This window comes from Amblyomma mixtum, chromosome 7 (assembly GCF_055824585.1).
Source record: "Amblyomma mixtum isolate Tamu chromosome 7, ASM5582458v1, whole genome shotgun sequence".
In the NCBI taxonomy this organism is placed as follows: Eukaryota; Metazoa; Arthropoda; class Arachnida; order Ixodida; family Ixodidae; genus Amblyomma; species Amblyomma mixtum.
This window is the reverse complement of record NC_143018.1, coordinates 41570334-41585332: the sequence shown is the minus strand read 5'-3', so window position 1 is coordinate 41585332 and position 14999 is coordinate 41570334. Positions and strand designations below refer to the sequence as shown.

The 14999-nt window shown below is 44.8% G+C and overlaps 1 protein-coding gene across 1 annotated transcript; it reads left to right on the top strand.

Moving 5' to 3' along the window:
- The first annotated feature begins 9720 nt into the window (after positions 1-9720).
- On the top strand, positions 9721-14050 carry LOC149335802 (uncharacterized). Its single transcript, XM_089554012.1, has 2 exons — positions 9721-9763; positions 13044-14050. Exons 1-2 carry the CDS (start codon positions 9721-9723, stop codon positions 14048-14050), a joined length of 1050 nt encoding a protein of 349 aa, XP_089410138.1.
- Positions 14051-14999: the final 949 nt, after the last annotated feature.

Genomic DNA, 14999 nt, shown 5'->3' with positions numbered 1-14999 from the left:
CATTCGCGGAACCCATCTTGCGCACACCTTCGGATATTTCAAGTTTTCTGTCGAGACGACCATCAACGGCAATGCGTTGACTCCTCCCGCTAATTTCTTCGGCGTTATGGAGATGAAAAGGAGACCTTTTTGGATTCCATTCTTACGGGTGACGAAACCTGGGCATTCCACTTCAAACCTGAAACCAAACATGAATCACGTGAGTGGCGGCACTCCTCTTCGCCCAAGCCGCGAAAATTCAAGCGAACACAGTCTGCCGGTAAAGTCATGGACAGTGTGTTTTGGGACCGAAAAAGGGTATTGTTGGTAGACTTCATTACTCCTGGCAGCACAGTAAACGCGGACAGATATTGTGTGACATTTAAGAAACTCAGACGTGCAATTAAACATCGCAGAAGGGGAATGCTGAGCAAGGGCGTGAGTCTTCTCCTCGACAACGCTCGCACCCACGTTGCCTGCCAAACCGTTGCTCTCCTCCAACAGTTTGGATAGGACGTCATCAGCCACCCGCCTTACAGTCCGGACTTGACACCCAGTGACTACCACTTGTTTCCAAAGCTAAATGAACATCCCGCTGGAAGGCGCTTCATTGATGATGATGAAGTGAAAGATGCCATCAAACGCTTCCTCAACGGCATGGCGGCGAGCTGGTAAGACATGGGCATACAAAAACTGGCCGAGCGTCTGCAAGAATACATAGACCGCAACTGCGATTATGGGGAGAAGTAGAAGAAGGGTCTGCCTTTCAAGTGATTTGTAAATCCCTAAAATAAACATTTCTTTTCATTTACAAAATAACTGGAGACCTTAATTTTGCGATGACCCTAGTACATGCTTATTTCTGGGGTTTAAATAGTGGCAGCCTTAACGAGCCCATGTTGCAACAGGGTTGCGTGAAACGCCCATTGACTATGCAGCTCCTGACGAGTGTCACGTGCCTCATCATTTAAATGAGCATGCTAACTTAACTGAATGGTAAGGTGTATTAGGAATCCACTTTCGCGGACTCCCAGTATTTTTCCACATATTCCTACTCAGAGACCAATGCAACATCATTATAAACCAGAAAGATGTGTTTTTTCTTCTCTTTGTTCGCTCTGTTCTGTTCCGAATTTCTTTTTGTTTTTGTTTGTTGTTTTCAAATCTACACCTTTACTGTCTACATAAGAGTGTCATTGAAAAGCATTATTTGAATTGTCTATTCTAATCCGTAAGCCTTATTCATCGGCATATTTTTAAATTATATTTGTTACAGCTGCGATTCATTATTACAGGAACTTAATTGCATGGCAGTCGTTCCTCTGTAACGATTGTTTGAAATGAAAATAAATCAATCAAACCCTGGACTTTCCGGTCATTCAAAGCTTTCCGGGTATTTTTACATATTCCACTTGAGCTGTGGTATTTTCAGGTTTTGCTGAGTATCTCAGCCCCACTTTTACGGAAAAGCCCGGGTGGAAGAGTTCTACACGTCGTTCGGAGGAAAAAAGGGAAGACTACGGGCTCCTTCACCGATCACCGCATGTTCCTTACGTCTTGATATTGAGATAATAGCTTTTCGCAAAGGATACGACACCACTCCAGCTGAGAGAGGATGGTCGGCAATGCGACGAAACATTCAAGCTTAGGCACTCGTTGGTAAGCTTAGGGTAAGGAGATATTGCAGTTTCGCCGCTATAGGCATTGCGAAAAATTAACCACAGCACTTTGCTGGTTCTATCTCAGTATAGCAAACCGCTTTAAAGCCAGACTGATTACAGGGCAAGGAAGGAGTCGTTATGCGTCATACGTTATGTGCAACGCATGGGCTATCGGAATCAAGGATTTTCAATGCATTTCCATTTAGATAGGAACCTTTTCATTATCTTCAAGAAACGCAAAGACTGGGCGGCAATAAAGGGGCTATCTTTACTAAGAGCTACAAGAATTCTGAAATGACAGCAACTAAAGCTACACCAACAAGCAATTCAGAGTGCATGTCCAACCACCCTTTCCCGAAAGAGCCTGTTGACAGGGCCTATCTGACACCATTCGTAAAAGTTAAACGCATCCGGCGATAACAGGGAACATTTTTACACGGAGCAGCAACATGGCCAAGTTGCTGCGGGAAACAGACAGCGGCGAGAGAAGGTCGCGCATAACAAACTGCGCTAGTATATTGTGTACCCAGAGGAAATGACTCACAAGCAGTCATAGGCAGTATCCAAGCCACAAGTAGCTTCGATACTATCGTTTTGCTAATTTTGTTCATCTGTATTACCTATCGCTTGCCAAAAATGGAAGCATTGGACTATTGGTTTACAAAATACATTTTGAGTGTATCCTATATTTTAATGATGCTCGATCCTCAAAGCACACTGTGTCACACATTTCGAGGTGGCTGTAAGCCAGATTTCCGGCCGGCATCGCTCAGTAAAAGAGGTAGCACACTAAAAAAAAGCTATGGAGTACAACTATGAAGAGACGATGCGAAGGCTGTCTCCCTGCGTTCGTTGTCTGGTAGATAGACGACGCATACATTTTCCTTCTGCGCCCTCTGTGACAGAAGGAAAGAGGAGACAGGCCCAGCATTGTGGTAGAAACAATACCTCTTCCCCCCTATTTCGAGATGGGTTCGTTGCCAATTGAAATTAGATTTCCACCGTAACCCGTAACACTCACGAGCATACAGAACATGTGTTGTTCCACTTATGAGCACGATAAAGTTCACGCACTCTTCTACGCACTGTTCAATAGGGGTCATCATCGGCGGTATCGTCAAATGCCATAGCTGACGCATACCTGCCGTTTGGAGAAGCAGGCGGTTCCAACAAGACGTTCTCAAGAGGCGCTAGTGAAACTTCCACTTGCTTACTATATCGCCATGATCATCGACCCGACGAGGTAATAGTTTAGTCTAAATATTAGGAAAATGCACCGTCATGATATTCAAAGCATCAACTTGCTCGACTGCTCCTTTACACGGAAAAAAAAACCAGTCACACAAGACGACGGACAAGAAGAGTGTACACACCACAACGACTGGACTAACAACTGAAGTTTATTGGAAAATACCTGGTCCGAACAAGGCCAGCAGAGCATGCGCAACAGCATCATCACTAATCACTGCGCAAAAGAGACAAAGACAAGAAATCTAAACTATCGTGGACGACCTAAAAAAGCAAATTCTTTTTCAAGTAAGCGCACCGAAGTTGTGCTTATACAATCAGAGCCTAACAAACCGATATGATATGCCTCCAGTATTTCCCGCTCCTGTTTTCCCTTGCCTCTACCAAGAATGGTGGCATTGCTGAACAAAGGATAACAGCCACATTCATTGCAATGGCGAGGCAAGTTTGCACCGCCACCGGACCCCAGGGAGGAGTGATGCTCACGAAGCCGGTCATTTACACCGGCCAGTTTGGCCGATGTAAACTCTCTCGCATGTGAGGGAGAACTTGTACACCACCTGTGCGACACATGTCGTGAAGCGATTCTCATGCTGCGTTGTGCAAACGTGGTTCCTTTCCCTGCCTCGAGAAATACGCGAACACAGTCCCGACAGCTTGCAAGGAGCAGAGAACACCATGCTCACTCCCTGCTTGGCCGCCACTTTTTTCATGTTGTGGCTCACTTTATGCACATACGGCATGACCTCGAACTTCTTTCGTTCAGTTGGCCCAACGTCAGTCCTCTTCGTGCGTCCTTTCTTGAGGTTCTGAAGCAGCGATTCAGCTCGGTTTGTTAGGCTCTATTGTTAGGATCATATCGGTTTGTTAGGCTCTGATTGTATAAGCACAACTTCGGTGCGCTTACTTGAAAAAGAATTTGCTTTTTTAGGTCGTCCACGATAGTTTAGATTTCTTGTCTTTGTCTCTTTTGCGCAGTGATTAGTGATGATGCTGTTGCGCATGCTCTGCTGGCCTTGTTCGGACCATGTATTTTCCAATAAACTTCAGTTGTTAGTCCACTCGTTGTGGTGTGTACACTCTTCTTGTCCGTCGTCTTGTGTGACTGGTATTTTTTTCGTTTACAATGTACCAACTGGTCCGCATTTCAACCCTTCTGCTCCTGTACAGACACTCTGTTTATCTTCTTCGCTTATAGCCCGGCCTCATCGCGGGGCTCTTCCGGAACAGCGGTTTGAGCGCATTCTAATACCGTTAAGAAAAGGTAACATAAAAATAGCAGATTATCAAAGTTCCTTCACTGCAATAAAAACTAGCATCCCTTATATTTTTCCTCCTTTGCTTCTAGCTTCTAATGCAGAATGTTTAGGCTTCGAACGTCTCTCAGAGTGCTTCGGAAATCACTGGCTTTCCAAAGTGCATGGAATGTGTATCATGTAGCGCCGGGCAAAGGGAGAGACAAAAGACTAAATTATGTAGTAAGAAACAAAGAGCATTATAAATAGCTTCAAGTTCATTATTACGTATTCAGGTTCTTACAGAGAAGGGTCCTAACTTAGCTAATGATATTAGAAGTAATATTAATATTGTTGACTTTTATAATGTTTAGAAGATTCCACAACACGCTTTCTTGTAGTTTCATCAGAACTGAATTGCGGGTCTGAATATAATATCTATGCCACAATACAATTCCTGAGCATCTCGATTGTCGGTATTGAAAGCAGTTTCTTTTTTTAAGTATCGTGCGTAGCACTACACTGAAAGAATATCCGTCTTGGACGAAAGAATGGCAAGCAGCGCCTTTTATCAAGGTAATGAATTAATGTGCACTTTTGTCGACCCCAATAGATGATATAGCGATGGAATACCACAGCTATGAAAGGAAGACCTGCACATTCAGGCTATCAATATAAAGACCGCTTTTTAATAGGGGCCCACAAATCGGTTCTCTATAGTATTCCAGGCATAAAAATATCGATTTTATAAAACACTTGACTTATCCTTAATTTTAAATGTGTTTTTTTTTACAAAGTCCAAGGTTTTTTGTTCAGCGAAGTTACAGCGTGGCTCTTCAGCCACCGAACTTCAACACTTCACCATTAGTTCCAATGCTAGCGCTGCTGGCGTAGAAAGAGCAGTTTATTTTGATCTATGAAAAAAATAAAATACGAAAAACAAAACTCCTGAACTCAATGTTTTGTCCATTCGAGCGCATGTGCAGTGCCGCTGCACTCAGCACGTCAGTAGGGCAGTAATGAGGCCGACACTCGACCGCCGCGCAGGGCGATGAAGTACGTCGACCACTTGCGCGAAAACTCAGCCTCGCTCACTGACAGTGCGTCCACGCATGCTTGCTCAAAGAGGCGCGTGCGGATGCGCTGCAACATGGGAAACATCGAAACATCGGAAACATCGTGGCCTTCTAGCCACCCAACTTCAAGTTGCACTTCATCATCAGTGGCAAAGCTAGTGCTGCTGGCAGCTGCTTTTCAACGGAATCGGGGTATCAGCATGGAAGCTAACTTTGCTAACCGCATGACATGCAACTAATCTGATAGTTCTGAACCAATCGGTCTGCTGCATTGTTAGTGGTGGGCCTTACAGTGAGCTCCGGAAAAACTGCGATCAAGGTTGGCATACACGCTTCCCCGCCTTTTGGTTCACGTGGATCCCACTTGGTGGCGTCACATGAAATACAAAGCAACATGGGCGTGGTCATTTGAACAGCCAGGAGGGTGGCGCATTTGAACGGTTCGCTTTTGCAGCCGTGCTAGCCGGACTATAGCCATTACGCACTCGCGCAGTTCTGACACGTCGTGAAGCCTCCATTTCGCGTTGAACTACCGGGCTAAATCAACGCCAAGGACCAAAGCTCAAGGAGATCGCGTGTGAGTACCTCAGCTCATCACAGCTCGCTTGCTTCGCTTGTTTGCGTTACAGTTGCATCCGGATACATTCAAGTTGTTTCGTACTGCTGTGCGATGAAATTGCATCCATAGTTAGGATTTCCTTTCAATATCCCCTGCTGGGAAAGGCTGCATGAAGCGGTGGAAGCCTCCTCCGCTTCTTGTACGTTTATGCCTCTTAATTCGCCATTACAGAAGATAATAGCTTCTGCGTCTGAAGAATTGTCTGGCTGGAGAGCATGTCATTATGACAGGCCTCTCGAGATATTTCTTTGGAGTCCTTGTTATGTGATGTTTAAAAAATCCATCTCGTGCCTTTTTCTGCCGTTGCCATCTTTGCACCACCGTTTTCGGAGATTTTTTTTCACGTGGTTTTCATTCTGCTTCCGTACTGTTGTTGCTGTGATATCACAGTAGGAGTGGTATGAATTTTATTATTTCTTCTTAGCACTTTATGCACTTCTTCAATAGTTATAGAAGACGTTCTTTCGTCGGAAAATGCGCATTTGGTAATTACCACTCAACCCTTAAGATAGAAAACCTGTTTTGATTCTCTGGGCCATTATCTACCCTGGCACGCCCACAGTGGTGAACCATGCCAATATCGACTACGCCGCCGTGATCGGAGCAGGCACATCAACGGGATGCGTGCCATAAGACGTTATCAGCAACCGAATCCTTTTGCAACTAGTCGTCTGGCACGTGCGGTTATAATGGCAGGACAGCCATAGAGGAGATTATTGCGGTGTGAATGGGCGCCGTCATTTTCAGTGCAATGGCGAGATGCGATGCGGATGTTGGTTGAGGGACTGCAGAAACATCGCGGCCGCACTTGCATGACGTCTGCAACATACTCTATTAAGTACGAGCGCTGAGCTTCAGGGCGATCACTGTAATGTTGGAGCATACAGAAAACTACTTTTAGACGAGCTGATATGAAATAGATACGTGGCAATGAAATACATATTTTCACACATGGCGCAATTGTCCCGAGGATCTCCTCTCGTTCATGCAATCGTTGCCGCCTGAGGTTGCTTACGGGCAAATGTTTTTCAGACAATTTCAAGATTTCAAGTGCTTCGCACTACTCTACTGATTATCAGGCTGCCCAGCCGATTGGCCTCGAATATCAGGCATATGGGCAGTGACAGATATCAAGTTACTGGTAGCGTAGCGTGGCAGCCACGCTCAATTTCCGTGGTGAAAGTAGTCGACGACTACCCAGAGGTCTAAAACTTGCTTGCTGATAGAACGCTGGGCCAGTACTCTTCTCAGACGCCTCAAGATACCTGGATTCAACTGAGCCCTAACCTCCTTTACTGTGGTTTCTGAGGCCCAGATAATGCAACTTGCGATGAACAACAGCCATAAAAGTATTTGGTGATAAGCACCTAAGCGACAAAAACAAAATTTCCATCCACACAGATAACCCTTTTGCCTGAAACAAGCTTCTTAGAATCACCAACGCGCACAAATTATGGCGTCGTGCCGGGAGCATTTCTGGGAGGGTAAAAGTTTCTCCATCTGATCTGTATTTCAAGCCTCCCATCGTGTGCCAAAATTATGCCCCTCAGGATAGGTTCTTCAGTCGGTCAGCGTCTATCGTCGCACTGTAACATAAAATGTAAGCTGGCTACGATTCTGCGCAAGCTGATCTTTCGTACGACCAGGATGAATCTTCCTGCAAGCTGAAATCCTGCCGCACGCTTTAAGTCCCATACATCTTTCGCCTCTACGCCTTTCAATGTGCCGGTGACGATGAAATATGTCACTTCATAGTATGTTGCTATCCAGCTTTTTTTATGCCAATTTTTCGGTCGCATTCGTTTCACCAATTTTTTATGCTTCCAGATAATCCCCTGCGCAAGATAATCCACGTGGTGGTACTCACGCTGTTCCAGTGCAGTTTCATTCCGTGCCCTGCAGCGGATCTGGCGGCGCGAGCTCGTCTGCGTAGAAGTTTACATCGAATCACCTGCTCCTATTTCTGAGTAGGTATGTCTCAGTATGACGGGAGTTTTCAGTCTATGATGACATTTAAGTAATTCTTCCAGGGGTGCCATGGTAAATCTGAGAATGCGGACTCGGTGCATACAAAGGAAGTAACGGCAGCACTTCGCCTCTCCACGGTTAACCATATTTCTGCGAGACATGACTGCAGATTATCGTGTCTTTGCTATTGGCACCTGAAGGAATGATGACTGATCCTTGGAGGCACTATATTTCCAACCCCATTGTTATCTCCAAAGATAACCGCAGACAAGGTATAGTCGTTGGAAGCCAACAATGCGGCTGCGCGCATCGTAGGGAGCTTAATGTGGCGAAACACTGCGAAGAAAAATAACTTGTTTCCCCTGTACTTATTAACAAGATATCCAACTGGTATCAATGTCTGCAACTTAAACATGGGGTGAAAGACCACTATCGCGGAAGCCTATTCATCAACGCAATTTTTGTTCATTTTCTTATTAATGTATAATATTTTTTTGCCCTGTTATCCGCACCCCTCATGTAATGTTCCGAAAGGGACCTTTGACGATAATAAATAAATAAATAAATAAATAAATAGAAACTTTTGGGCACCGTTCAACAAAAATGCATAGTATGCATCAAAATACAAAAAAAAGAGTGGCCGTTGTCGGAACGGAATCCAGTTAATACATCTGATTCCAGATCAAGAGGAAGTAACTGTATTGTTTGAGACATGGTCCGGAACGTCGCCGGCAATCTTTTTAAGCACACTCGAGAGGAGCTGTTATAAGCTCCTGCTAGTTATTTTTATCACCCATTTGTATAATCCTTAATGCCTTTATGAAAGTACTGCTTTCCCGATATAACCTCCCTGCGAAGTATATACAGCGAGGGATGAATTTTATTAGATGTCTATGGATTAAGACACCCGAAAAAGAGTTCCTTGCGGGGATTGCTTGCAGTGGGCAGTATCTCACCTGCCCAAAATAGATCTGTGTGTAAACGACCACTGTAACAAATCCGCAAGGAAAAATCTGGCTCAAAACAAATGCTGAAGCTTATCAGCTATTTCAAAGGGAACCGTAATGAAGGCCAGAGACTCGATCAGCTCCAGTGTAGCGGGTGGGAATCCTCCATGGGAGTGCTTAACTTTTTCTCCCTTATCTCTGCTGCTATATCCATCCTAAGCCTTGTTTTCGTTCTCTGAAAATAGTTCTATGCTGCGATTCACCACCAGCACAACCTTGGGAGATTGGATAATGTGCAGGCTACACGTGAGACTGATTGCGTTTCCATCGGTTGTGCGCGTTCCCAGCTAGCGCACTCGTGGCAAGAGAGCTGCCCGCGTGGCTGCTTTCAAAGAGGCGTCACTATCTCGGTGTTTCTAAATGCACGCTTCTATTTTCCCTACAAAGACGAGGGCTTTCATTTTAAACAAGGACGCTATCCTTTGCAGCCTATCCGCACATGACCAAAAGTACAACGACAGCTTCTCTGCTACGGTTGCGGTAGTCCCATGGTTGTCCTTTAAGAGAAGACAAGGTTGTTTTCATGAAATCGGCTTGGTTTGCCTTTTTCTGACTAAGTACTATCGGGCTAACAAAACTCCAGGCCCGAAATGTGAGATTTTATCGCAACTATCCCGTATAAGCATTACTCGGAACCGTAAGCTGAGACAAACACGGGATCTCGACCATGTGCTGTGCACGCTGTCTCGCACGCAACGCGAGAAACGTTTTTCGGCCACTCGTGTGCCCAGTAAACATTTTGCGCCAAGTGTACTTCGCAAAAAATCTTTTTCGAAATATTCTATTTTCATTCTCTGCAGGTGTTCACGGGGCGTAAGCTGAAGACAAAAGGTCATCGCGGATTTTCACCATACGCACGGGTGGTGTACTTAACCAGCTGCCATTAGACCGGAACAGCCATCCACATAGGTCCTAACACGAAGTGTCATGGACTTTCAGTCGGAATACGACCTCGACGAAGTGACAAATGGTGAGGAGGAGTGGCGAGGGGAGGTCACGTTCACCGTTTGCAGACTGGAGAATGGTCACACTCAGAGAAAGATTCATAGGACATCTCTTTTTACAGTAGAGACAAGATTCAAATTAATTACAAATCATTCACAATTGAGCGAAACAGAGCGACGCACACAGTGCAGTACTCGAGAAAGCGTAGAGCACAAAGAGATATTGCAACACCACACCAGCAAATCAGTGAAGCGAAGAAACAAAAACAAGCATTAGTAACCGTGCTCTGCGAAATTCTGACGACCGAAGGATCGCGGAAGACTAGCGCATTTTCTCTCGCTCGTTCGTGGCTGGCGGACAGAGTTGTGGCCGCAGAAGTCGTGCGGTAGCGCTTTCTTGCAAGCAACCGAACTACGTGTATGCGGAGTTCATACGTGAATGCGGAGTTTTTTTCGTAGCTTAATTTTTAGCAGTGTTTAGTAGCATATTTACAGAAACATCGAGCTTAGAAACTCTTTTTTTAATCACATTTCCGAATGTTGCACCGTCTTTCTTTTCATTTCTCAGGGGTCTATAGTGGGTTCCTTGCCGCGCTCAACATGTTCAGCTGTGTATACTGATCTCTCATATTGCACAAAATATTAGCTGTGAATTCCGCACTCCTGGATGTGCTTTTGTGCGGCGCCTTCAATAATTTATATAAAAGTTTCAAGAATATTTATAACCTCACGGGAAATTGCAGTCATGGATATTATATCTTCTTTGGGTATAATGTAGTTTAGCGAAAACTAATTAGAGATCGGGCATGTACGTCCAAACAGTTAAGTTCAACCAGCCGCACCACTCGCACTTCCGTCATTCATTGGGACACATGTTCAAGGAGGTCAGGCCTGCAATTGTGGACAAAACGGAAACTTGAGAGCCCTTTTTTCTTAGGATGATGTTGTGCAAATACTTTAACTGCAACTGAGCTGTTTATGGAGAAAACATACGCTTGCCCATTAGCTTGTATGCCATTCACTGGTCAACACCAAAATAAGTTCACAAATATTTTAAAACTCAGACAAATCACGCGTAATCTTTGTGCACGCTTCTTTGTTTGCTTCACCTTCCATTATTGGTGATAATTTGCATAGTTTCTATAACCAGCCGTACACTGTATTTTCTGGCTCTTACTCATATCATGAGTGTGCACATTTCCTTTCATGGGGGAGGGGGACCTTGACTCTTAATTTTTTTTTCATTTCTGTGCTTGTATATTCGTCGCATTTCATACCAATTTCAGACGTCACTTAGTTTTGTGTGAAGTACTTAGACATGTTGATCTGCTCAGGTACAATACTAATTTGGAAAGTGGCAATCTGAATTATGGAGTGTTTAATTAGAATTAAGTGCAACTGCCTACCTTATAATTGCGCCACCGCGGCTGCACGGTAGTTACGGTGCTCTGCAGCGGCATCGATCACGGCGGTGTGTGTCGCATTTCGATGGACCAGGAATGCTACAGATCGTAGGGCTGCGTGATGTCAGTGCATGTTAATAAGCCCCACGTGATCGAACTAATCCATAGCCCTTCACTACGGGGTTCCCCACAACTTGAGTCGCACTGGGACCTAAACATCATCAAACAGAACGAAACTGATGTGCTTCGAAACATTGCAAGCAAGCTACGGTCTAAATTCAAAGAGTGGCCAGAAAATAAGGTTAGGGCCTTGTAATAATAATCATCAGCATGACCACGCCCACTACAGGACAAAGGCCTCTCCCATGTCTCCCCATTAACCCTGTCCTTCGCCAACTGCACCCACCGTATCCCCGCAAATTTCATGATCTCATCCGCCCACCTAACTTTCTGCCGCCCCCTGCCACGCTTGCCTTCTCTTGGAATGAACTTCGTTACAATTAAGGACCAGCGGTTATCTTGCCGCCGCATTACATGCCCAGCCAAAGCCCATTTCTTCCTCTTGATTTCGACTAGGACGTCATTAACCCACGTTTATTCCTTCACCCAATCCTGCTCTTTCCGATCTCTTAACGTTACACCTATCATTTTTCTGTCCATAGCTAGCTGCATATATGCTCATCACTGGATAACACAGTGATGGGCATATATAAAGCCTAAAGCTACACAGAGTGCGCAAACATCAGACGCCATCGCGATATGGCAGTTGCTTTACTCACAAACGGGTTTTAAAAGCTTTAAAAGCGCGCACGCAATTAAAAGAACTGGCTTTCCGCCGTAAACTTGCCCGTCTTTCACTTTTTCATAATCTTTATCATCACCCATCGCTGTGTCAAGATTTCTTTGAGGAACCTGCTGCCTATTTTCCACGCCGCCATCATCCTTTTAAAGCTAAGCGCAAGCCATGCCGCACATCCCTTTTTGCAAAATCATTGATACCCCGCACAATCATCGAGTGGAACCGCTTACCATCCAATATCGTTACCGAATTTAAAACATTTGAATTTCAAGAACTGATCTCCCACCGGCGTCATGTGGTTCTTTTTTCTTCTGCTTTTCTAATCAACTAGCTTTAAGCGATAACATATTCGGTAATATTCTAAAGCGAACAACAGCACAAAATAAATTAATTAATTAAAAATCCCTCGTGTTCCTTGGTTTCTGTGGTTGTTGGCTTCTCTCATATTTATAACGAGCCCCTCATCCCCCCTCTCTTGTTTGCTTAAATACTTATCTAAACACGTCGACAGTTCTACTAGTGCCAACCTTTACCATCCCATATGCTACGATGCGCATGTTACTCTATGTATTTAGATTTAGTAATTCACCTGTTGTTGTTATTCCACCCGGTATATTTCTTGTTCGTATATGATATTTAGTTGCATGACTGCGTATAATAATTTGTTTTATTGTGGGTTTTTTTCATGTCACATTGTGTCATATGTATTGCCTACCCCCCCCCCCCCCCCCCCCCCCTTACGTAGTACACTCGAAAGATGGCCTTTAAGGGTATTTTCAATGAGTGAATAAATAAATAAAAAGGCAGTCCACTTCCGTGTGGTATCGAGGTACATTTTCAAGCCAGGCAACAGAAATTGAATCAACGACTATTTGCACACTGTGGCTTAAGAGTCAAAGTTCTCGCTTGAAAATTCTTCTGATAGTTTGATTAATCGTCGACTTGGTGTATTTTCTCAGTATGTACGTGTACCGTATGTTAGTTCGCATCAGTGTGTTTTAGTGCAATGAGCCAAATGTTATGGCGTTCTTGAACCATTGCACGAATAGGTACGAAAATATCCGATTTTCCCTAACATACACTGGTTAACAACCTTAATTTCAGAGGCAGTATCCAGTCCCGAGCACCTTCCCCTGAATTCTGTTCTGCTATCGGCGTCGACCTCTGAGCTCGGAAATGTGGCCAATACAAATTGGCAGGACTTGGGGCCATCGCTGGCTACGAGTGAAGACAATTCTGTTCGGTATCAGAACCTTGAGCCAACAGAAGAGGAGTTGAGGTGCATGTTCTTCCCGTACATTTCTATGAATTTTCCCGACGCTGTGAGACACATCGAATTGCATACTACTGAGAAAAAATTTAAATATCCCCTGTGCACAGCGGCGTTTGAGACGCCCTGCAAACCTGAAATGCATATGGCCTCTTCTCACACTGAGGAAAAACCACACAAGGGCGACCAGTGCCGTTTTTCAGCTGCTTCACCTAGCAAGCTACTTCGACACAAGCGTACACAGACAGGCGAAAAACCATACAAATGCGACAGGTGCCCTTATGCAGCGGCTTTAAAGGAAACGCTGGCTCGGCACAAGCGTACACACACAGGTGAAAAGCAGTACAAGTGCGAAAACTGCCTTTTCACAGCATCTACAAATAGTTCACTCATTCGGCACAAGCGTACGCACACTGGGGAAAAACACTACAAGTGCGACCAGTGCCTTTATGCAACAGATAGAAATGACACGCTGATTGTGCACAAGCGTACACACACAGGCGAAAAACCCTACAAGTGCGAAAAGTGCCTTTTTACAACGGCTAGAAGTAGCTTGCTCCATCAGCACCAGCGTACGCACACAGGTGAAAAACCCTACAAATGCGACAGGTGCCCTTATGCATCGGCTTTAAAGGGAACGCTGGCTCAGCACAAGCGTACGCACACAGAGGAAAAACCCTACAAATGTGAAGTGTGCCCTTATTGGGCGAATAGGAAACAGCGTTTAAAACTTCACATGCGTACGCATATGAGAGCAGGGGTCTTTAAGTGTACTCTATGTTCATTCGTGGGTTCAAGCACTGAGAGCCTCAAGGAGCACATGTCCGGACACGGGGAGTGAGTTCTTCATTAATATGCGCAGGTGATGACGATGATTAACAGTGGCACATGCCTCACCGCAGAAATAACTATCCACTTTTTGAGGACAACCGTGAGGTAACTGTTCACTGTACGGCGGACATACGATATTTTTGTGCATAATTTTGTGCAGGCGTTTGCACCTGCAGCTGCATGTTCTTATTAATTCGCATTATTTTAGCAGTAGACACAGCGCATCAGGTGCTTCGGTTCTTACGTGGATAACCAGATGGTGCGCCTTGTTTGTGAAGTCGGTACCAATAAAGTGGAGACCCCCTGCTACGCTTGCCTTCTCTTGGAATCCATTCCGTTGCCCTTATTGGACTTGCGGTTATTTTAGCTTAGCTGTCTATCTTTTCTATCATTGCTTAGAGCATGCGGTTAGCTAACGAAGTTTTAGAACAAATCATCAAACATTTGGTGTACCTCATGTTTCCCCAAACAAAATGTTTGTCAAGCCGCTACGCAGTAAACATGCATCTGTCTGCCGTCGCCTAGCCTGGTTAGATTTTGAGATCAAATAAGACGAATAATTGGCAGCTACTTAATTAGATGAATATCTGCTAACTATATAGCTGCGGGAAATAGTTTTCTTGCCGGGCCAGCCTCGCTTATCGCATGAGTTGGTTGTGCGAGGTCCCCTGACCTTCCCCAACTTGATAATACATAGGAAAACTTTTGTTCGAATACTTAAAACTTGAAGGTCATTGAGCGTCGCCATCTTTTTCCGTACCGTTGTATACGTGCATGCATATCATTCACGAGTGCATCGGGTGTACTGCGTGCTGAGGCAACTCTAATCAAGGGAAGGAAGGCAGAGGAAAATTGCTCAAGTACTCGGGGAATGAACACGGCTGCCCGAAAATTGTCAAATGATGTCCGTTTTCTTCTAATCAAGGACTTCCGCATTTATAGGTATCACAATGTGCGCA